The sequence below is a fragment of the Notolepis coatsorum genome, assembly GCF_963971535.1.
Source record: "Notolepis coatsorum genome assembly, chromosome: 16".
In the NCBI taxonomy this organism is placed as follows: Eukaryota; Metazoa; Chordata; class Actinopteri; order Aulopiformes; family Paralepididae; genus Notolepis; species Notolepis coatsorum.
Genome location: NC_140180.1, coordinates 3,921,283 through 3,946,173, shown reverse-complemented (window position 1 = coordinate 3,946,173; position 24,891 = coordinate 3,921,283). Strand labels below are relative to the sequence as shown.

Genomic DNA, 24,891 nt, shown 5'->3' with positions numbered 1-24,891 from the left:
CGCAGACCGGGGCCTGTACTGTTTTGATTGATTGATTGAAAAGTTTATTAACAGATTGCAGAATGGGTACAGTACAGTACAGCTCAATACACACAATTGTTAAGGGGATGCAGACCAGAGAAAGACTTTCGTCTTGTTTACATCAGGGTCCCCCATTTTCAATTCATCATAAAACTGTGACTCTTATACTCTCACCTGCCTCCAATGTACAGTTTCTTCCCCCTCAAATGATAGACAGTACTGTTACACCTAGACATTTATGACATACCAGATCTACAAGTATACAGTACTGTTTAAGAGTACAAAAATAGTCTAACAAGAGAGTACCGGTATATACATTTGAGGGGGAAGAAACTACATTGGAGGAGGTTGGGTGGGTGGGGAAAACTACATTGGAGGTGGTTGGTTGGGGGGGGGGGCTACATTGGAGGCAGGTGAGAGTATAAGAGTCCGTTTTTTTCTAGCTCTGGTTTAGTTAACCTATATAGTATTACTTTAAGCATTCATTATTCTTCGTTGAAAAAGAACCAAAGATGTCTTTAAGTGAAAATGTAAAGTACCTATTTCGATATTTTGGACATTAGGTCGTCCTATTTTCCGTATCTTACTTTATGTTTCTAGTGTCCTATATATATTATTATGTTACTTTGTTTCGCACAGTACAGGCCCCGACACACAGTACAGGCCCCGACACACAGTACAGGCCCCGACACACAGTACAGGCCCCGACACACAGTACAGGCCCCGACACACAGTACAGGCCCCGACGCACAGTACAGGCCCCGACACACAGTACAGGCCCCGACACACAGTACAGGCCCCGACACACAGTACAGGCCCCGACACACAGTACAGGCCCCGACACACAGTACAGGCCCCGACGCACAGTACAGGCCCCGACACACAGTACAGGCCCCCAACACACAGTACAGGCCCCGACGCACAGTACAGGCCCCGACACACAGTACAGGCCCCCAACACACAGTACAGGCCCCGACACACAGTACAGGCCCCGACACACAGTACAGGCCCCGACACACAGTACAGGCCCCGACACACAGTACAGGCCCCGACACACAGTACAGGCCCCGACGCACAGTACAGGCCCCGACACACAGTACAGGCCCCGACACACAGTACAGGCCCCGACACACAGTACAGGCCCCGACACACAGTACAGGCCCCGACACACAGTACAGGCCCCGACACACAGTACAGGCCCCGACACACAGTACAGGCCCCCAACACACAGTACAGGCCCCGACACACAGTACAGGCCCCGACACACAGTACAGGCCCCCAACACACAGTACAGGCCCCGACACACAGTACAGGCCCCGACACACAGTACAGGCCCCGACACACAGTACAGGCCCCGACACACAGTACAGGCCCCGGTCGCCTGTATATTTTCCCCAACGGAGTTTCACTTCCGCGTTCGGTTTGCGCGATCTGATTGGCCACTGACGTTTCTCTCAGCACCAACCGCGTTACTCCTAACAAACTGGTTAAGCTTGGCGACTCTTTCGAAGTCGCTCTCTTTCGAAGTTGGTTTAGTTTAGTTTATTCGGATCCCCCTTAGCCATTACCACAGGCATAGGCTACTATTACTGGGGTCCACACAACTCAATACAATACAATAAAATCAATACAATACAATTAATACAATACAATACAATAAAACAATACAATACACCTCAATAACACCTAAAAATATTATATAATAAAATATCTAAGTTCACCAATCACACATACCCATCTACTCAATCATGTTTCAAGGCATATATGTTCACTTAAAGCATAACAATACATCTCAATACAATATACAAATATATTAAAAATCTAAGTTCAACAATCACACATACCCATCTTCTCAATCACCCACTATGTTTACTTAACTGACAGTACCACTCTTTCTTATATGATTTTTAAGGTGTTTTTTAAATGTCTGTTTGTTTTCAACCCTAGTTAGTGCAGGTGGTAAGGAATTCCATGCAGTCATGGCTTGCCTCTATACATCACAGTCCTTTTCATTGCATTTGTTCTTGGCATCTTTACAGTACATCTTTCCATTGACACATGCCTGGTGGAGTAACTGTGTCTGTTGATTGTGAATTGTATCTCATCATAAGACAAGCAGGTTTTTTGTTCTTATATATATTTCTAAAAAACATGATATTTACATTTAGTCTTTGTTCTACTCATGGTTAGGGTTAGTTGGTTAAGGTTAGGATTAGGGTTAGTTGGTTAAGGTTAGGATTAGGGTTAGTTGGTTAGGGTTAGGGTAACAGCCTGCTGGCGCGATTGTTAGGAGTAACACGATTGGCGCTGAAAAAAACCAATCGGATCGTGCAAACCGAACGCGGAAGTTGGGGAAAATATACACGCGCCCCGGTCTGCAGCACTGCAGATTTACCCTATTGGCTTTATCTCTGTCTGGTGGGAGTGGTTAACTCTGGACAGGTGAGCGGTTCCGACAGGTGAGCGGACTATAAAGGCGCCTCGGGGAGCGGAGTCAGAAGAATGCAGCAGTCAGAGCCGCGGGAGCAAATATGGGTAACTGGATTATCAACCATGGACTCACATCCTTCATAATGGTAAACTCAACTCCTAAACTACCTATTCAGACGGCTATAATAATCCACGGCATAAGAGTGACACTGATTTATCATCACTTACATGTGCGCAATATGCGTATAGCCATCCAAACTCATGAATCCTCAGTTTCCTTCTTTACCTAAATAATAAAAAAATAAATCTGAATCATAAAGGTCTTTATTGACAAGTCGTTATCATATTTGATTTGGTCAGTTTGTGCGACATTAACGGACACGACATAATATACGGTAGAATATGAATGAACAAAATATGAATAATTATGTATATGCGCTATACTCGTGTTCTAACAACGTTTCTCCTGGCTGGGTTGATTCGCAGGTGGTCTGGATGTCCATCAATATATTCCTTTTCTTGTGGTTCTACTTTTTCTACGATTTGGGGGACCAGTTTTTCTACACGCGTCATCTTTTAGGGGTGAGTGGAGAAGTTGGCAGTGGAATTTCATGCACGCCGCGCACAATTAAATTAATCTTAATTCATATCGGAATTAAATTTGGTTTTTAAATATACGTGCGTTTGCTTTATAAACGGGACACCTGCAAGTATGAACAATGTGGTTGAAGAACCCATGTGTGTGTGTTTTGTCTGCATTGGCCTGGTGCGAGAACTAGGGATTGATTGATTGATTGATTGATTGATTGAACATTTTATTTAACAGATTGCAGAATGGGTACAAATCAATACAGTACGGCTCAATACACACAATTGTTAAGGGGATGCAGACCAGAGAAAGACTTTCGTCTTGTTTACATCAGGGTCCCCCATTTTCAATTCATCATAAAGGGGATGCACCGATCCGACTTTTTCAGTCCCGATACCTGGCTTTGGGTATCGGCCGATACCGACTACCGATCCGATACCATTATCTTAAAAAAATATAATAATAATCTAACCCTAACCTTACTGTCATGCACTTGTCCTAATAAACTAACCTACACTGTAGTAGCACTCAACACTTTGAACATTGTTACTCAGCTGTACCCTTCTTGTCGTACAGAACATGTAAGTCGCTTTGGATACAAGCATTCAGCTAAATGACTAAATGTAAATGTAATGTAAATACCCGTTGTTCAATTAATAAACTGTCTGTACGCCTCACTGTGTGGAAGAGACTGGGATCATGAAGAGCGCTATATAAATCCAAGTCATTATTATTATTATTATTATTATTATTATTATTATTATTATTATTATTATTATTATTATCATTCTTTTGTGCAGCAAGGCAACATCAGGCTCGACTTAAAACATTACTTTCCTAACTTAGTGAAACTAAATGTAACAAATTAACACAGATATAAATGTACTGAATTGTTATTCATTTTCTTTTATTATAAGAGAAAAGAGAAATAAAAGATTTATTCTTTTATTTTTATACGCTCTCTGGAGCGTAACAGTAAGAAGCATTTTGTATGAAAGTATTCTGTACTTCTGTATGACAACTATTAAAGAAACTTGAAACTTGAAACTATATAAAAAAAAAATAATCCTGATATATTTTTTTACCGATCCAGCTATTTTAGTGATATCGCGGCCGATATCCAATATCGGATCGGTGCATCCCCTAGCTAGAACCCATGTGTGTGTGTGTGTTCTGACCTGCAGTCTGCCTTGGCCCGGTGCTAGAACCCATGTGTGTGTGTTCTGACCTGCAGTCGGCCTTGACCCGGTGCTAGAACCCATGTGTGTGTGTGTGTTCTGACCTGCAGTCTGCCTTGGCCCGGTGCTAGAACCCATGTGTGTGTGTTCTGACCTGCAGTCGGCCTTGACCCGGTGCTAGAACCCATGTGTGTGTGTGTTCTGACCTGCAGTCGGCCTTGACCCGGTGCTAGAACCCATGTGTGTGTGTTCTGACCTGCAGTCGGCCTTGGCCCGGTGCTAGAACCCATGTGTGTGTGTTCTGACCTTTGACCTGCAGTCGGCCTTGGCCCGGTGCTAGAACCCATGTGTGTGTGTTCTGACCTTTGACCTGCAGTCGGCCTTGGCCCGGTGCTAGAACCCATGTGTGTGTGTTCTGACCTTTGACCTGCAGTCGGCCTTGGCCCGGTGCTAGAACCCATGTGTGTGTGTTCTGACCTTTGACCTGCAGTCGGCCTTGGCCCGGTGCTAGAACCCATGTGTGTGTGTTCTGACCTTTGACCTGCAGTCGGCCTTGGCCCGGTGCTAGAACCCATGTGTGTGTTTTGACCTTTGACCTGCAGTCGGCCTTGGCCCGGTGCTAGAACCCATGTGTGTGTGTTCTGACCTTTGACCTGCAGTCGGCCTTGGCCCGGTGCTAGAACCCATGTGTGTGTGTTCTGACCTTTGACCTGCAGTCGGCCTTGGCCTGGGCCAGAGCTCCTGCCGCGGTCCTGAACTTCAACTGCCTGCTGATCCTCCTCCCGGTGTGTCGCAACCTGCTGTCGCTGCTCCGCGGCTCCTTCGTGGTAAGATGAGACGCCCCGGGACGCCTACCTGCTGGGTGGAGGGCTACAGGGCTGGGTGGAGGGCTGGGCTGGGTGGAGGGCAGGGCTGGGCAGGGTGGAGGGCAGGGCTGGGCTGGGTGGAGGGCAGGGTTGGGTGTAGGGCAGGGCTGGGCTGGGTGGAGGGCAGGGCTGGGTGGAGGGCACAGCTGGGTGGAGGGCACAGCTGGGTGGAGGGCACAGCTGGGTGGAGGGCACGGCTGGGTGGAGGGCTGGGTGGAGGGCACAGCTGGGTGGAGGGCACAGCTGGGTGGAGGGCACAGCTGGGTGGAGGGCACGGCTGGGTGGAGGGCTGGGTGGAGGGCACAGCTGGGTGGAGGGCACAGCTGGGTGGAGGGCACGGCTGGGTGGAGGGCTGGGTGGAGGGCAGGGCTGGGTGGAGGGCACAGCTGGGTGGAGGGCACAGCTGGGTGGAGGGCACGGCTGGGTGGAGGGCTGGGCTGGGTGGAGGGCAGGGTTGGGTGGAGGGCACAGCTGGGTGGAGGGCACAGCTGGGTGGAGGGCACAGCTGGGTGGAGGGCACAGCTGGGTGGAGGGCTGGGCTGGGTGGAGGGCACAGCTGGGTGGAGGGCAGGGCTGGGTGGAGGGCAGGGCTGGGTGGAGGGCACAGCTGGGTGGAGGGCACAGCTGGGTGGAGGGCACAGCTGGGTGGAGGGCACAGCTGGGTGGAGGGCTGGGTTGGGTGGAGGGCACAGCTGGGTGGAGGGCTGGGTTGGGTGGAGGGCACAGCTACTAGAGACTAGAGACTAGAGACTAGAGACTAGACAGCTTTAGTACCGAGTGCAGCGACTAGAGACTAGAGACTAGAGACTAGAGACTAGAGACTAGAGACTAGAGACTAGAGACTAGACAGCTTTAGTACCGAGTGCAGCGACTAGAGACTAGAGACTAGACAGCTTTAGTACCGAGTGCAGAGACTAGAGACTAGAGACTAGAGACTAGAGACTAGAGACTAGACAGCTTTAGTACCGAGTGCAGCGACTAGAGACTAGAGACTAGAGACTAGAGACTAGAGACTAGACAGCTTTAGTACCGAGTGCAGCGACTAGAGACTAGAGACTAGAGACTAGACAGCTTTAGTACCGAGTGCAGAGACTAGAGACTAGAGACTAGACAGCTTTAGTACCGAGTGCAGCGACTAGAGACTAGAGACTAGAGACTAGAGACTAGACAGCTTTAGTACCGAGTGCAGAGACTAGAGACTAGAGACTAGAGACTAGAGACTAGACAGCTTTAGTACCGAGTGCAGCGACTAGAGACTAGAGACTAGAGACTAGACAGCTTTAGTACCGAGTGCAGCGACTAGAGACTAGAGACTAGAGACTAGACAGCTTTAGTACCGAGTGCAGCGACTAGAGACTAGAGACTAGAGACTAGATAGCTTTAGTACCGAGTGCAGCGACTAGAGACTAGAGACTAGAGACTAGACAGCTTTAGTACCGAGTGCAGCTACTGGAGACTAGAGACTAGAGACTAGACAGCTTTAGTACCGAGTGCAGCCACTAGGCCTGAGTTCTGATAACTGACTTGAATAGTTGCTTTTGTTTCAGAGCGTTAACCTTTGACCTCCTTGACTGTTTCAGTGCTGCGGACGAACTATGAGGAAGCAGCTGGACAAGAACATCAGTTTCCACAAGCTGGTGGCGTACATGATCGGCCTGATGACGGGTAGGTCTGTGATGACAGGTAGTGGGAGTGAAAGTGTTAACCTTCTGTAGTGTGGTAGTGAAAGTGTTAACCGTCTGTAGTGTGGTAGTGAAAGTGTTAACCTTCTGTAGTGTGGTAGTGAAAGGTTAACCTTCTGTAGTGTGGTAGTGAAAGTGTTAACCTTCTGTAGTGTGGTAGTGAAAGGTTAACCTTCTGTAGTGTGGCAGTGAAAGGTTAACTGTCTGTAGTGTGGTAGTGAAAGTGTTAGCCTTCTGTAGTGTGGTAGTGAAAGGTTAACCTTCTGTAGTGTGGTAGTGAAAGGTTAACCTTCTGTAGTGTGGTAGTGAAAGGTTAACCTTCTGTAGTGTGGTAGTGAAAGGTTAACTGTCTGTAGTGTGGCAGTGAAAGTTAACCTTCTGTAGTGTGGCAGTGAAAGTTAACCTTCTGTAGTGTGGCAGTGAAAGTTAACCTCACGTGACTACGGCGGTATGGCACGGTAGTTCGCTCTCGTAAGTGACAGACCAATTAAGTTATTATTTCACCTCTAAAGAAAGAAAAATCCGCGCAACTTCAGGAAAAGGTTTCAATACACTAGAGGTGTGAATGACACGTCCTGGCAACCGTGCAGAGACAAGGCTGTTGTCTAAGAAACGTGAAATCGATTGGCGTTCTGCCAAACAAATTATGTCAGACAAAGACACCCCTGCTTGGGCGTCGCACCTAATTGCGGAGGTATCTATCATCAAAGATTCATTCCAGCTAAGGTTTGATGAGCTCAGTGAATCGATCAACGGAGTAAAGAAGGACACACGGGCTATTCTGCAAAGAATATCCAACGCGGAGAACCGTATCGGAGCGGTAGAAGACCAGATGGCCGTAGACGGCAAAACTTTGAAAGACCTGACGGGAGACGTGGACTACTTGAAAACCAAATTAACCTACATGGAAGCGCAGAGCAAGAGAAATAACATCGTATTGGTCGGCCTGAAAGAGGGAGAGGAAGCCGGTGACCCGAATAATATGATTAATGGCATTCTGAGATACATCCTGGATTTAAAGGACACTGACCAGGTACCAGAGGTAGAAAGGCACCATCGGACTCTCCGACCCAGACCAGACCCATCGGCACCTCCTCGCCCGTACATTATACGGCTGCTGAGATGGAACGACAGGCAGGACATCTTGAGAGCCGCGGGGAAGAAAAAGAAGCTGACATGGGGAGGAAGGCCGCTTCACGCATTCCAGGATCTACCCGTGGAAATTAAAAAGCAGCGCGCCGGTTATACCGACATCAAGAAGAAATTGTGGGACGCGGATGTCCGTAATGGTATACTGTACCCTGCGAGGCTGATAGTCACCATCGACGGCGAAACATCCATCTATAATAACCCCACGGATGCAGCGAAAGGATTGAAGATCAAGCTTCCTAATATTTTTGGTTAATGGACAGAGCATAGAGGTATGACACACCCACCACTCACTGACAGTTGACAGTAGACATGACAACTGAGTTATTTAGTGTGGGTGATGACTTGAGCAAGATCCCGTGCAAGGTATGCAATGAACATTAGGGGCAGCCTCTTTCATTATACCGTTTATTATTATAATAAATTTTTTTTGGTTTGTGTGTATGTATGTATATATATATATATATATATATGTGTATATGTAGGTATATATATATTATTTTGTTTTCTGAGGTTATGTATTGCACTGCCCCTATAGTAATAATTTCGGATGCACGGATCATGCATTTAATTAAGGACATGGTCTGATCACTGCGTGCGGATAACTGTGTTTATCAGTTTGTTCACGGACAGGGGATGGACACAGGTTCTATCTCTCTTATATTATGTGTGTGCCCTTTTATTGGCACTTCTTGTATGGTTTGTTATGTGTTTTGTGTGTATTTCCCCTTGTTGGTGCAGACCATTGATAACTTCAACATATATTCAGTATTTTCCTTTTTATCCAACCTTTTCAACAAGCTAAAGCGCAATATAATTTTTGATGGCCACAATTAACATGATTAGTTGGAATGTAAACGGGGTTTCAAATAAAACAAAGAGATATAAAGTCATTAGTCATTTGAAATCCCTGGACTGTGATGTTGCGATGTTGCAGGAGACACATTTGAAGGATGAGGACTCTATTAAGTTGAGACAGAGATGGGTAGGCCAGGCCTACTCAGCACCAGGTACCGGGGCATCTAGGGGCGTCAGTATTTTAATAGCAAAACGACTGACGTTTAGACTATCTCAAAAAATTATTGACAAGGATGGCAGGTTTATCATTCTATCAGGTTTTTTACAAAATACTAAATGCACGTTAGTAAATGTCTATGCACCCAATATTGGTCAGGCCGAATTTCTATCCAAATTGAGTGTGGCATTATCTCATTTTGCGGCAGACCATATTTATTTAGGAGGTGATCTCAACCTAGTTAGTGACCCGGCAGTGGACAGATCGGGCCACCCACTCATATCAGATGGTGCATTGTCAGCAGCGCTCAATGAGTTGCAGGTATCTCTGGCTTTGACAGACATATGGCGGGTAGTAAACTCTCTTGCCCGAGAATATACTTTCTATTCACACGCTCATAATTCGTACTCAAGGATTGATTACTTTCTTTTTTCACAATGTACAGTTGAGAATGTGATAGAGTGCAACATCCATAATATTATAATCTCAGATCATGCCCCCATGTCAGTGCGCTTAGCTCTCTCTGTAAACAATCACAAAAGTAAACAATGGAGATTTAACAACTCTTTGCTAAAAGATCAAGAGTTTGTATCTTTGATAAATGAGAGAATAACTGAATTTATAAATATTAATCTAAAATCTGTCCCTTCAATACAAATGGTGTGGGAAGCATTCAAAGCAACTTGCAGAGGGTGGATTATTAGCTATTCTACAGCCAGAAAGAAGAAAATGATAATGAAGAAAAACAACTTAATATTAGAACTTAAGGCTGTAGAAACACAACACATGCTTAACCCTGGAAATATACAACTGAAAAATACTATGTTGATTCTTAAGACAGAGTTGCAATCAATTATACATGAGGAGACAGCGTTTGCTCTTTTCAGACTCGGTAGGAAATATTTTGAATCAGGAGATAAAGCCGGTAAGATGCTAGCACTAAGATTAAAACAATTAGAAAATCGCCAATCAATACCATTTATATGTGATAGTACAGGGGCAGTTATTTATGAACAAACAGAAATTAATAAAGCTTTCAGTGATTTTTATAGTAAACTCTATCAGTCAGAAGGATCTAAAAAACAGGAAGACATGGATATATTTTTTAAGGACATATCCTTACCCACATTACAAGAGGTAGAAAGGGAGCATTTAGAGGGTCCTATCAGAGAATCAGAAATCATATCTGCCATGAACCTCCTTTCAACAGGGAAAGCACCAGGGAATGATGGATACACCTTAGAGTTTTACAAACAGTTTCAACACAGGCTAACCCCACTGCTTACACTAGTATTCAATGACATAATAGTTCATCAATCCATGCCTCAGAGTATGTGCCAGGCTACTATCTCTTTGTTACCTAAACCTGATAAAGATCACACACAAATGGGTAATTATCGTCCCTTAAGTTTATTGAACAGCGATTATAAGCTATTTGCTAAGATCCTGGCCATGCGCATAGAGACAGTCATGCCTTCACTGATCCACCTTGATCAAGTAGGGTTTATTAAAGGCCGCCACGTTTCTAATAATATGAGGAGACTATTTCATGTCATGTCAAAAGCGGGCAACCTACAACAACCAGCGGTAGCTTTATCCTTGGATGCTGAGAAAGCTTTCGACAGAATAGAATGGCACTATCTGTTTTATGTTCTTACCAGATTCGGTTTTGGACCCACGGTCATACATTGGGTGATGGCGCTATACAACAAACCACTAGCTTCAATTAAAACAAATGGCATTATATCTCAACCGTTTCAGCTATTCAGGTCCACCCGACAGGGTTGTCCGGTTTCTCCATCACTCTTCATCCTCGCCCTCGAACCGCTGGCATGTGCCATACGAGCAGAGGAGAAAATCACGGGCATCAATATTGGGGGGCATGACTTTAAAGCTAATCTGTATGCAGATGATGTACTATTAACACTAACACAACCCTGTCAATCAATCCCACAGGTGATGAAGCTGATTAAAGCATTTGGGGAGTTTTCAGGATATAAGGTGAACTTTAATAAGAGTGAAGCTATTCCTCTGAATAACCTGACCCATCCTTCACATATTGGTTCTGCCCCTTTACAGTGGAGATCACAAGGTATGAGATACCTCGGAATAAACATCCGGACACCTATAGACACGATTTTTGATTCTAATGGTCCACACCTCTTGAAGACAATTAGGGAGGATATTAAGAGATGGACAGTGTTACCCATTTCATTATGGGGTAGAGCAGAGATAATAAAAATGAATATTTTACCTAGAATATCATTTCTAATATCAGCTGTTCCACTCAAATTCCCCTCGTATTGGTTTAAAGAGATAAATAAGCTATTTACAGGTTTCTTATGGAGGGAGAAGACACCTAGAATCAGCTACAAGAAATTGATGAGACCAAGAAATAGCGGTGGACTTAGTATTCCGGATGTTTACTCATACTATCTCTCTTATAATGCCAGATTCCCCTTGTCATGGGGTTACATATGCAAGACCGAAATAGGCAGTTGGAAATGGATTGAGGAGAATATTTTATCAGAACTTAGTAAGACGGTATCCTTGGTATCATTATGGTTTCACCCCAAACCTAACTTTAAAATGGATAACCCGATAATACGATTTTCATGTGAGATAATCAAAACCCTACAGAAACGGCTAGCCTTCAAAGGGATCTCTTTACCTTCATGCCCCATATGGTCTAACCCCCTGTTAATGGCTGGGGGCAGCACACTAGTAAATACTTCATGGCAGGGTAAAGGAATACATCAACTAGGACAGATTGTGAAGGATGGAGAGACGATACCTTTTAATGAATTGAAAGATCTGTATAATTTAAGAGATAGTGAATTCATGTTGTACTTTCAGTTGAGATCGGTAGTAAGATCAGTATCCATGAAAAATAGAGATATGGGGATACATAAGGATTTGGATGACAGACTAAGAAGGATCGCTTCAGAAAGGAGGTCAGTATCTAAGATCTATAGGTTACTGTCACTTAGCTCATCAGATGGCCTGGCCTCCATTAAACAGCAGTGGGAGAGGGATTTGAAGGTCTCCTTGACTGCTCCACAATGGGAGACGGTTTTAAAAAATACAACAACATCATCAAAATGTGTAAGATATAAAATGATACAATTAAAGGTAGTTCATCGAGCTTATATTACACCATGTAAAATTAAAAAAATGGATCAAGCCATCTCAGATTTGTGCTGGCATGGATGTGGGGAGGTAGGAACACTCATCCACATGTTGTGGCATTGCCCCACAGTGAAGAGTTTTTGGCACAAGGTCATTTTAAGACTATCCTCTATTCTCAGTGTTAAGATACCCTTATGTCCAAAAGTCTGCCTCTTGGGCATAGGGGTAGTTGGTATACAATCAGCACTTACGCAACGCATCATTACACTAGCACATATGTCAGTTAAGCGTACTATCATGATGAACTGGAAGATCCAAAAACCAAATTGTTTCTGCATGGACACCTGGATGAGGGATTTCATGGACCTATTGACAATGGAACGAGCAGCCTCAACGCTCGCTGAACATGACCATGGAGAGGACGGTCCCTGGATCTATATAAGGACATATTTGGAGAATACTTATGACTGAAAGCAGGAGTGTTTGATCTGCACCCCCCCCCACCCCCCCCCCCCCCATTTTGTTAGTATGTTTTGTCTGTATTGTACCGTTTGTGAGTTTTGTTTTGTCTGTATTGTACTGTATTGTATTGTTTATTGTTTGTGAGTTTAGTTTTGTCTGTATGGTACTGTATTTATGTTGAGCTGTTTTGTGTTTCAAACTATTAATAAAAAAAAAAAAAAAAAAAACCTTCTGTAGTGTGGTAGTGAAAGGTTAACTGTCTGTAGTGTGGTAGTGAAAGGGTTAACCTTCTGTAGTGTGGTAGTGAAAGGTTAACTGTCTGTAGTGTGGTAGTGAAAGGTTAACCTGTAGTGTGGTAGTGAAAGGTTAACCTTCTGTAGTGTGGTAGTGAAAGTTAACCTGTAGTGTGGTAGTGAAAGGTTAACCTTCTGTAGTGTGGTAGTGAAAGGTTAACCTTCTGTAGTGTGGTAGTGAAAGGTTAACCTTCTGTAGTGTGGTAGTGAAAGGGTTAACCTTCTGTGGTTGTGGTAGTGAAAGGTTAACCTTCTGTAGTGTGGTAGTGAAAGATTAACCTTCTGTAGTGTGGTAGTGAAAGGTTAACCTTCTGTAGTGTGGTAGTGAAAGTTAACCTGTAGAGTGTGGTAGTGAAAGTTAACCTGTAGTGTGGTAGTGAAAGGTTAACCTTCTGTAGTGTGGTAGTGAAAGTTAACCTGTAGTGTGGTAGTGAAAGGTTAACCTTCTGTAGTGTGGTAGTGAAACCTTCTGTAGTGTGGTAGTGAAAGTTAACCTGTAGTGTGGTAGTGAAAGGTTAACCTTCTGTAGTGTGGTAGTGAAAGTTAACCTTCTGTAGTGTGGTAGTGAAAGGGTTAACCTTCTGTAGTGTGGTAGTGAAAGGTTAACCTTCTGTAGTGTGGTAGTGAAAGGGTTAACCTTCTGTAGTGTGGTAGTGAAAGGGTTAACCTTCTGTAGTGTGGTAGTGAAAGTGCAACACCCCCATTCCTCCCAGGTGTCAGGCTCCTCATTCGCTTCCATTCATTTTGGGGACCATGTTTAAATATCATACTTCTGAAGTATAAACAAACTATACTGCTGTGACGATTTCAATAAAACAGACCATTCTGAGTCAATGGTACATGCTTGTACAACTGTACAAGCAAAACTGTACATTGGAATATCTAACATGTATTTACCACCTTCCTCTGCACGAGGCCACAGATGGGTTTTATGTAACACAAGGACAATTACGTGGGTAATTCGAAAGTAAACGCACGCATTTCAGCCACACACACGTCACTGACACACTGGACGCAGCGGCCCAATATATATATATATTTTAAATCCACTCACCATTTGATGTACTTCTTACGAGGAAATAGTGTCCCTCCCATCTGATCACTTGTAAATTAAATCCATCCTTTGATATTTTCTGATGAAACGTTCAATGACCTCGTCTGCTTGCAAACAGGCAATGCAACAAACAGCAGTCTTTTGTGATCTAATCGATCCTTCATTTGCGTGAGGATGCTGTCGAAATCCACTAAACATTGTTCTGTTGATGCGTGACACGTTCCATTTTCGGGACTCCGACAGGTGGTCACGCAGACAGTCACCCAAGCGATTGCCAAAGCAGTGCACTCATCAAAGCTGTCGGCACCTATCCCATCTTCCTCTTCTTCTTCTTCCTCTGGGTGAACGTTTCGATGACTTAGCTATTAGCTCACGTTAGCACAACAAGTTAGCTTACAGAGTCCAAGACGGCACGTTCACGTTAATTACACTACTTCAACTGAGATAAAAAAATATATATCATCAAACGATGCACAATAAGTTCATGAACAATTGAATATAGATCTTATTCTCGATGTCAGTCTCTTTCAAGGCAAATTGCACACAGTCAGTCTCAGTTGTGAGATGATGACAGAAAAATCTAGAACATTAGATGGCTATTGGACGCCACAGTCAATAGGGTCTAGCTGCGGTTCCGTAGGTTTAGCTGGGGCCAATCTCTGATTGGATTTCAAGGGTTGACAGACAATGTGGAACGCCAATCAATCAAGTGCGCTCCGTCTCACTACTCGGCTTTTTTAAACTCAAATAGCCTAATTATACCAACCTGTGCAACTTTTTTTGCAGTAAGTGATTGACAGCTGGCCATTACTGCAGTCAGGTCAGAGAGCTCAGAGCTGTCACTTGGACATTTTTGAAGAAAAAAAATATATTCACTGGCATTGTTTTTGTTCAAATTCACTGGCATTGTTCACAGAGGAAAACATTTCTAATACAATTTTTTTTTAAATAATAATAATAATAATAAAAAAAAATATATATATGTATATTAACACTTTGATTGCCTAAGGCTAAATTCATGATATACCATCCGTTGCCAGCCCTATTTAACATGGAGAAGTTCCCCTTCTTTGCAGGGCTATAACTTTTTAAATTATATTGCTAGATTGCCATTATTAGGGCCCATTCAAGGTCCTATATGTATTGTTCATTGTGTAGCAACGTTAAACTTTTTCATTCACATATTTATAGTAAAATATGGTCTAAAGTATAAGTATGTTTTCATCTCTTTCTGCAGCTTTCTCCAGAACGTGATTTATAGCCCCAAATGCATTATATTGATGATGAAATACAGTTTGATAGCGATCGGTGCCAGATGAAAAATTTCAAATGGACGTGCTTCTAGGAGTTTCTACGTATCATCTGATGATGACCGGATGGGCGGGGGATCGTTTATAATTCCGTGGGCAACGTTATACCATTCATCTAATGTGGGTCAAATGTTCATCATAGCAGTTAGTATCGATCACGGTAATAATAAACGCTAAAACTCACCCCAGTCTCCGCGGGCCGTTGGGCGATCAGCGTGGAGAAGACAGTTTTCAATTATGGGATGTCGAAATACCGGATCTATTTCCAGGTTGTATAATAGTATATACGTCCAAATCATGTTGTTTATCGAGTTATTGGCAACGGATCGCTATCCATTGTGTTGCGCTCGAGTCCCGGGAGCTATAGCGAGTGCCCGGAGGTAATATGGGTGATCACCACTTCATCCACATGACTTCCTGTTTGGCGCTTCTGCCGATCGGCCACCAGATGGCGCTCTTGAACCGCTAGAGGGTTGAGAGGAAGCCAGCACTGTGTCTCAGGGCTGCGGAGGAAAAATATGATTTCGATCACAGATTTTTGAAATATTGATATTAAAGACGAGTTAGGGCGTCCTCTGCAACTTTAGCATGGCTAGGAAAGACGCCTAAACACGTTTTCGGCACTTAAAGTGTTAACACTTTCTTCGCCAGGCTTATGTACATCATTATACCCCTCTCTGCCAGCTCTATTTGTCTATGGAGAAGTTCCCCTTCTTTGCAGGGCTATAACTTTTTAAATTGTATTGCTAAATTGACATTACTATGGCCCATTCAACGTCAATTATCTATCGTTCAGGACGTAGGAACGTTATACTTTTTCATTCACATATTCATACTAAAATACGGTCTAAAGTATAAATATGTTTTTATCGTTTTCTGCAGCTTTCTCCAGAACGTGATTTATAGCCCTAAATGCATTATATTGATGATCAAATACAGTTTGATAGCGATCTGCGCGAGATAAAAAATTTCAAATGGACGTGCTTCTAGAAGTTACTACTTATCATCTGATGTTGACCGGATGGGGTCGTTTATAATTCCGTGGCCAACGTTAGATGATTCATCTAGTGTGGGTGATATGATCATTAGAGCAGTTTGTATCGAACACAGTAAAAAAAAACGCTGAAACTCACGTAGTTTCCTCGTAGCGTTGGGCGATGAGCGTGGAGCAAAAATATTCCTATTATGGGATGTTGAAATATGCGATCCATCTCCAGGTTGTATAATAGTATATACGTCCAAATCATGTTGTTTATCGAGTTATTGGTAACGGATCACTATCCATTGTGTCGCGCTCGAGTCCCGACACCTATAGCGAGTGATCGGACCGAATTTGGATGAGCACCAGTTTCCGTTTCCGGTTTGGGCGATCCGCCGATCGGCCACCAGATGGCGCTCTTGAACCGTTGGAGAGTTGAGAGGGGATCAACAGTAGATCTCAAGTCTCCGGGGGAGAAATATGATTGCGATCACAGATTTTTGAAATATTGATCTCAATGACGTGTTACGGCGTCATTGGCAGAATTAGCATGGCGGGGAATGACGAGTTTAGGCGTCTCTGGCAATTAAAGTGTTAATAATAATATTTTTTTTTTGTCTGTAAAATACTAGTGAAGTACTGCCTCACTAGTTGTCATGCAATAACCTCAACCCTCTAAAGTCCACATAGACAAAGGTGCGCTTGGACATAGTGTTGTATTTTAATTACCCTCTAAAGTCCACAATAGTGTTGTATTTATGCCAACTCTGAGCTTATTCTTTGAGTCAGTATCAAGTGATGTACTTTTTATGATTCAGGGGAACCTACCCTTTATTTCCTGTGCAGTGTAAAGGCACCATCATACATTACCTTTGTGTGAGCAGACAATATTTGACATTAAAATAAAAACGGCCAGTGAATAACTCCATAGTTTACCAGGGAATTCTTAAATTTATAAAGTTATATTTAGATGAAATCTTGTGCAAATTCACCTTTTCCTCAGTGAATGACTGACCATTTTCAGTATTTGGATATGGCTCTGGGCATTTTAGTGAAAATATATCTATTTTGGCGTTGCCTTCATATTTGGACCGATATCCCCCTGCAGCGTGTCCCAGAGGCAGCCTGGTGGCGACGGAGAGACACTTTCACTTCAGCCCAAGAGAAGATAATCTCCCCGATTCAGATACAATTTGAAGCGAGTCTCTTATCATAAATGGTTCTAAAGATATTTAATGTTTAGCGAAGCATGTCTAGTGTTGCATGTGTGCGACGCTGGTTTTGAGAGGGTTACGTCGGGTCCCCACTTCCCACACAGCAGCACGAAAGATCTCATTCATAGAAGATTATCATTCATCCATTTAGACCTAAAACGCCTGCTAAGAAGGCATTATATAGCATATTAGGCCTGTCCCAGACTGAGGATTTGTATAGTCGACTTTGATTGGGCGAAATCTGCAGATAGTCGACTGGTAGTAGAATGCATAAATAAATATATATATATATATATTTTGGGGGGGATCATTCCATTTGGGCTGTGGGGGGTGCTTAATGTCTGAAGGAGTCGACTGAAGGCTTCTTGTCCTCTGCGAAAGCATGCAATTGGTCCACTGATGGATACATCTTGATATGTCTAGTCAGTATGAAATTCTCTTTCAGTGCCTCTGTGCCCGTTTTCTTAGGCAGTTAGCCTCGCTGGTATGTGTGCGCCATTAGCGTTAGCCACGCTTCTAGGCCTCTTTGCTTTTGGAAAGAATGATTAAAAAAATAAAAATAATAATAATAATAATTATAACCTTTTCTTTTCTTTTTTTCATTCGACTAAGAGGTTGGCAGTCGACTACGGCTCCTTTCGATAGATTAGTCGACTATTCGACTAGTCGAGGTCAGCCCTACTGCATATACACACAAATGTGTTTCCCGGTTTCAATGGGTTGAAAACTATCATGTTCAGCGTGTAGTCGACGGTCTCAGAAGAGGGCAACACGTTCAATAGCGAGTCATGGGATGAAAGATAAACGGTCCGGCTAGAAGCGGTCCGGTTGATGAGGGAGACAAAAGATTCAGAGGCGTTCAATATTGACAGAGGGAGTGTATAGGATGATGTAAGACATTCTTTTAGTAGGCCCTAAAGCCAAAACAGAAGCACTTTTTAATGGGTTGGGAAGTTTGGCTCACCAGGGTGAATATTGTGAGAGGAGAATTGGAAGAATGCGCCAATATGAGAATTAGAGACATAGATCATATTAATATAAGTTCACATAGCTAGGAAACAATGCTAAACACTGAAAAAGGCCATTTATAAGATAGTTCCCCTTTAAATACTTGATTTTATCCATTTTCTTTACTTGTGATTTTGACTGTGTGGTTTACTTTATGTTCTTTTTTTCTTCTTTTCTTTTTTTAATCTGTTATTATTCATTGTTTTATCTTTTTATCATGTAATGTGAAGCACTTTGGGCTGCATCTTGTATGAAAAGTGCTATATAAATAAAGTTATTATTATTATTATTATTATTATTATTATTATTATTATTATTATTATTATTATTATTATTATTATTATTATTATTATTATTATTATTATTATGTAGGTGGGGAAACCTTTCTTCAGTCCTCACAAGGGTTGTGTTTTAGGTGTGTGTGTGTGGGGGGTAAATAAATAGTATACAAAGACAAAATGTGCAGCAGATTAGATGTACTAGTTCGTATTGGATAGTTTCACTTCTATATAGACGGCTATATGCCAACGTAAAGGCATTACGTCATTAAAGGAACACACCAACATTTTGGGAAATGAGCTTACCGAGAGAGACAAGAAGATAGATACCAGTTTCCTCTCTGTGCATTCAGTAGAAAGCTATCTGGCTGCACGTTAGCCTAGCTTAGCACAATGAATGGAAGCGGACAGTGCCGGTTAGCCTAGGCTATTGTCCAACTAACACATCTCCCGAAATGTTGGCGTGTTCCTTAAGCCTGTAGTCAGATTTTAAGAGTCCTATTCGATTTGTCATAAACTTGCACCAGTGTTTTGGTGAATCACAGCGAGGCGTATGAAACATGAATATTGCTTCATACATTATACATAACTTGATGAACAAAGATACATTATTATACGTATATGCATTATACATTTCATGCATACATTATACAACATTTCGTTCAAGTGATTGGTAATTGAAGCAGTAGAACTTGGTCCACAAAGTCCTGCCAGATAAAGGGAATCCATTTGCAGCCCTGTCTCGCTTAACCCTTTCACTACCACACTACAGACGGTTAACCGTCTGTAGTGTGGTAGTGAAAGGGTTAACCGTCTGTAGTGTGGCAGTGAAAGGGTTAACCATCTGTAGTGTGGCAGTGAAAGGGTTAACCATTTGGTAGTGTGGTAGTGAAAGGGTTAAAATATGTTAATAAAGTACTTATCGACCACAGGAAAAAAGGTACATATTGTAGGTTATATTATAGCCATAAGTAATATATTGATGTAATTATGAAAATGTAAAATGTGTACATATTACAAATAAGTAATATATATTGACATATTTATGAAAATGGTAACTTAAAAAAATTCTGAAAATGTTTGAGTTTCTCTGCTGGGTAACAAACCCAGGACACTCTCACGGGAGACAATTGCCTTTACCTCAAGACTAACCCCTAACAAGTTTTTTTTAATTATTTGTCACATATAAAATACATGTACTTTACGGTGAAATGCTTGGTTCTGTATGAGCCCCTGAGTGCTTCATACAGTAAAAGAGGAATATACAATCTAAAGTACAACCTAAGTACAATGTACTTATGAGTAAAAAGTTGTAAACGGTGAGGTACAAATGCAGACAATGAGGTACACAACTTTAAGGTAACCTTAACCACGCTGTTACTGTACCTTAAACTAACCCTAACCCTAAACTTAACCCTACCTTTCTGATGAACCATCATCACAGTATTGCTGTGTTTATAAGGATGGATGTGCGTCTTAGTCTCGTGGTGAGAGCACTCGCCCACGACCACAATCATTGTTAGTTCGACTCCCGGTTAATTTTGGACTTTCGCTGATAATGAAATGTAAAATATATTACATTTACATTTAGTCATTTATCTGACGCTTTTATCCAAAGCGACTTACAAGTTCTGTACGACAGGTCATCAGGAAGGGTACAACTCTATCAGCTGAGTAACAATGTTCATCAAAGTGTTGCGTGTTACAGTGTAGGTTAGTTTATTAGGACAAGTGCATGACAGTAAGGTTAGTTAGGGTTAGGGTTAGATTTTTTTTTTTTTTTTATTATTATTTCAGATAATGGTTGACTTGATTGTTGATTGTATATTTACTTATACAATAAGTAAATATATGACTTATGGCTATAACATAACGTACATTATACATGTGGTATGTTCTATGGTATGTGGTATGTTCTATGGTGTGTGGTATGTTCTATGGTATGTGGTATGTTCTATGGCAGGGGTGGGCAATTATTTTTCCCGGGGGGCCGAATGAGCAACTGAAAATATGTTGGAGGGCCGGGCCAAAATTCCAAACTCAATTATGCATAACACTTTGGTTGCCTTGGGTTAAATTCATGATATACCATAGGTTGCCGGCTCTATTTGTCTATGGAGAAGTACCCCTTCTTTGCATGGCTATAACTTTTTAAATTCTATTGCTACATTGCCATTATTAGGGCCCATTCAAAGTCCTATATGTATTGTTCATTGTGTAGCAACGTTAAACTTTTTCATTCACATATTCATAGTAAAGTATGGTCTAATGTATAAGTATGTTTTCATCTCTTTCTGCAGCTTTCTCCAGAACGTGATTTATAGCCCCAAATGCATTATATTGATGATGCAATACAGTTTTATGGCAATCAGCGCGATATAAAAAATTCCAACTAGACGTACTTCTAGAAGTTACTACACGTCATCTGATGTTGACCGGATGGGCTAGGGGGCGTTTATAATTCCGTGGGCAGCGTTATACCAATCATCTAATGTGGGTCAAATGTTGATAATAGCAGTTAGTATCGAAGACGGTAACGTTACACGCTGAAACTCACCCCAGTCTCCGCGCGCCGTTGGGCGATCATCGTAGAGTAGAAATCTTATCATTATGGGATGTATATTTACTCGGTCCATCTCCAGCTTGTATAATGGTATATACGTCCAAATCATGTTGTTTATCGAGTTATTGGCAATCGATCACTGTGTATTGTGACGAGCTAGAATGCCGGGACCTATAGCGAGCGCCCGGAAGTAATACGGACGTCCAGCACAACCTCTATGCCACTTCCTGTTAAAGCGATTGCGCCGATCGGCCACCAGATGGCGCTCCTGAACCGCCAGAGAGCTCAGTGGGTCCTCCTGGTGGATCTCAGGCCAGCGGAGGGGACATATGAATCCGATCGCAGATTTTTTAAATATTGATATAAGGACGCTGTACAGCGTCCTCCGGCAACTTGAGCATGGCCGGCAATGACGTCTAAAGACGTTTCATGGCAGCCAAAGTGATAATATACATTTGATTTCTATATAAAAAGCAGTAAATGGCATTGTTTTGACCCCTGGTAAGAGTGTATGTTATTATTTGGCAATTAAAAGGTGAGGTTAGCTTTAAAAAATATCATTTATTCAAATAGAATTTATTTCCAAAATGATAAACAAAATGTGAAACATTAATAACAAAGGGCATGTATGAAAAAGTGCTATACAAATAGTTATTATTTTGAGTTTCATATACTATTGAAACAAGGATTTTCTTAGCTTTCTAAAGACATCACATCATTTAGCCAAAATAAACAAGACATGTCACTGAACTGTGTAAAGAAAAGTGTCCCAGTAGCCTTTTTTACTTTACATGCCTATATTAAACATTTAATGTTTTCAGAACTGTGCAAAAAAAAGAAAATATATTTCCACATTTTAGTGTTTTTTTTTCATTCAGTGTGATAAATCCAGTCTCTGTTGAGCTTTAACAAGTCCATCAAAGTCAGGTTGCATGTCTGAGGTGGAGATGCGAAGCACAGCTGCCAGATGTTCATCAGTGAGAGAGGATCTGTACCTGTACTTGGTAAACGTCATGACTGAGAATGTCTGTTCACATATAGGTGGATCCAAAGAGAACCAACATCTTCTGAGCATGTCTCCTCATGTTTGGAAAGTTCTCCTCCTTGAGAGCAGAGTAGAACTCTAGCAGTGATGCTGACTTAAAGTGCTCTTTCAGTAGTGAATCAGACTGCAATGAGTTCAAGCTGAACATCAGTGGGTGCACTATCAACACTGCAGGTAAAGGGAGAGGAAACCAGCTGCATTTCATCCTCAACCTTTTTGAAATCTTGAAAACGCCTTGAAAATTCATCATGCAGTGCTCCCAACATGGATGAGTACCTGTGCCGGTGATCAGCTGATGGTTTGACTTCTTTCAGGGTTTTCATGTGTTTGAGATTGTTGCTGCCTAGTTGCCTTGAAATTAATTGCAACTTTGTCATGAAGGCTTTCACATGGCTATGCATTTCATGAGCAAAAATGCCCTTGCCCTGCAGTTGTGTGTTCAGTAGGGATGGGTACCGTTCACATTTGAACCGATATGGTACCGGTACCTGTGAATCGATACCGGTACCCAACGGTACCTTTTTTCTGTACTTTAGTCTAAAAAATTTGTATCTACCTACCTCAGTTGTGAAAAAAGAAATCCAAACTTCAAATAACCACACTTTTGACTGTTTTCGGCTTGCCCCGACTGCTTTGTTGTTGAATCAAGTCAAATCCTAGGTAAGCGTATATTGTGCGTGTGAACGTTGACATGAAAAGAAAAAAGTTAAAAAAAAATATATATATATTAAAAAAAAAAAAAAAAAATTATTATTTTTTTTATTATCATGTAATCTTTCGCGGGCCGGTCAGAATCATCCAGCGGGCCGTATCCGGCCCGCGGGCCGTACAATGCCCAGGTCTGTTCTATGGTGTGTGGTATGTTCTATGGTAAATTATTTATTTCAAATGGATTGAGAATGTACCCATTTTCAAAATTTGAATAAATGTTTCATTTTCATATTTTGTGATGCTTTGTGTGTTCTGCTTTATGTGTCCACCCCGTCATGTGCTGGTCCACCCTGTCATGCACTGGTCCACCCCGTCATGCACTGGTCCACCCTGTCATGCTCTGGTCCACCCTGTCATGCACTGGTCCACCCTGTCATGCACTGGTCCACCCCGTCATGCACTGGTCCACCCTGTCATGCTCTGGTCCACCCCGCCATGTGCTGGTCCACCCCGTCATGTGCTGGTCCACCCTGTCATGCACTGGTCCACCCCGTCATGTGCTGGTCCACCCTGTCATGCACTGGTCCACCCCGCCATGTGCTGGTCCACCCTGTCATGCACTGGTCCACCCTGTCATGTGCTGGTCCACCCCGTCATGCTCTGGTCCACCCCGTCATGTGCTGGTCCACCCTGTCATGCACTGGTCCACCCTGTCATGTGCTGGTCCACCCTGTCATGCACTGGTCCACCCTGTCATGCACTGGTCCACCCCGTCATGCGCTGGTCCACCCCGTCATGCGCTGGTCCACCCCGTCATGCGCTGGTCCACCCTGTCATGCACTGGTCCACCCCGTCATGCACTGGTCCACCCCGTCATGTGCTGGTCCACCCTGTCATGTGCTGGTCCACCCTGTCATGCACTGGTCCACCCTGTCATGTGCTGGTCCACCCTGTCATGCACTGGTCCACCCCGTCATGCGCTGGTCCACCCCGTCATGCACTGGTCCACCCCGGCATGTGCTGGTCCACCCCGTCATGCGCTGGTCCACCCTGTCATGTGCTGGTCCACCCTGTCATGCACTGGTCCACCCTGTCATGCACTGGTCCACCCTGTCATGTGCTGGTCCACCCTGTCATGCGCTGGTCCACCCTGTCATGCACTGGTCCACCCCGTCATGCACTGGTCCACCCCGTCATGCTCTGGTCCACCCTGTCATGCGCTGGTCCACCCTGTCATGCACTGGTCCACCCCGTCATGCACTGGTCCACCCTGTCATGCACTGGTCCACCCTGTCATGCACTGGTCCACCCTGTCATGCGCTGGTCCACCCTGTCATGCACTGGTCCACCCTGTCATGCACTGGTCCACCCTGTCATGCACTGGTCCACCCTGTCATGCACTGGTCCACCCTGTCATGCGCTGGTCCACCCCGTCATGCACTGGTCCACCCTGTCATGCTCTGGTCCACCCTGTCGTCTTGATATCTTCTAATAATAATTCAATCATACTGTGAGATATCTGTTTAAATAATCTAGTGTGTTCAATAGCTAAGTGGGGGGCAATAATATGCAAATAAAAAACTGCATCCAAATATCACAGTTTTCTCCTAATTATAAAATATATATGTGCGAATTGTATGCGTTTCTTTTAAAAACAGATGGTTTACATCAAATCTTTTATTTATTTATAATTTAAAGCAAACAGATAACCCTGTTCATGTTCAGGAAAGGGACATCATATACCTTTCTGAAAAAGTAATTTTCATCTTAATATTGCAATGAAAACATATTTAACAGTAATGTATTATGTCCATGACAGGGTTTCAGATACAACATCGATGAAGTGTCTCCTCTGTCTGTGTTGTTAAAGACGTTTTTGTACAGTATAGTTACATATAGCATATAGCAACTGTATATTGTATAGTAGTGTATATAGGACTCATTACCTTTAATTCGTAACCTTAGCATTGTATTG

At 42.9% G+C, this 24,891-nt stretch overlaps 1 protein-coding gene across 1 annotated transcript in view; it reads left to right on the top strand.

Moving 5' to 3' along the window:
* Positions 1–2,509: 2,509 nt before the first annotated feature.
* Positions 2,510–24,891, top strand: part of nox1 (NADPH oxidase 1) — a 109,965-nt gene continuing 87,583 nt past the window's right edge. The window contains exons 1-4 of the mRNA XM_084331387.1: positions 2,510–2,597; positions 2,938–3,033; positions 4,935–5,045; positions 6,665–6,749. Of these exons, the coding sequence (XP_084187513.1) occupies positions 2,553–2,597; positions 2,938–3,033; positions 4,935–5,045; positions 6,665–6,749 (337 nt within the window). The 5' untranslated portion in view covers positions 2,510–2,552. The remainder of the gene's footprint in view (positions 2,598–2,937; positions 3,034–4,934; positions 5,046–6,664; positions 6,750–24,891) is intronic.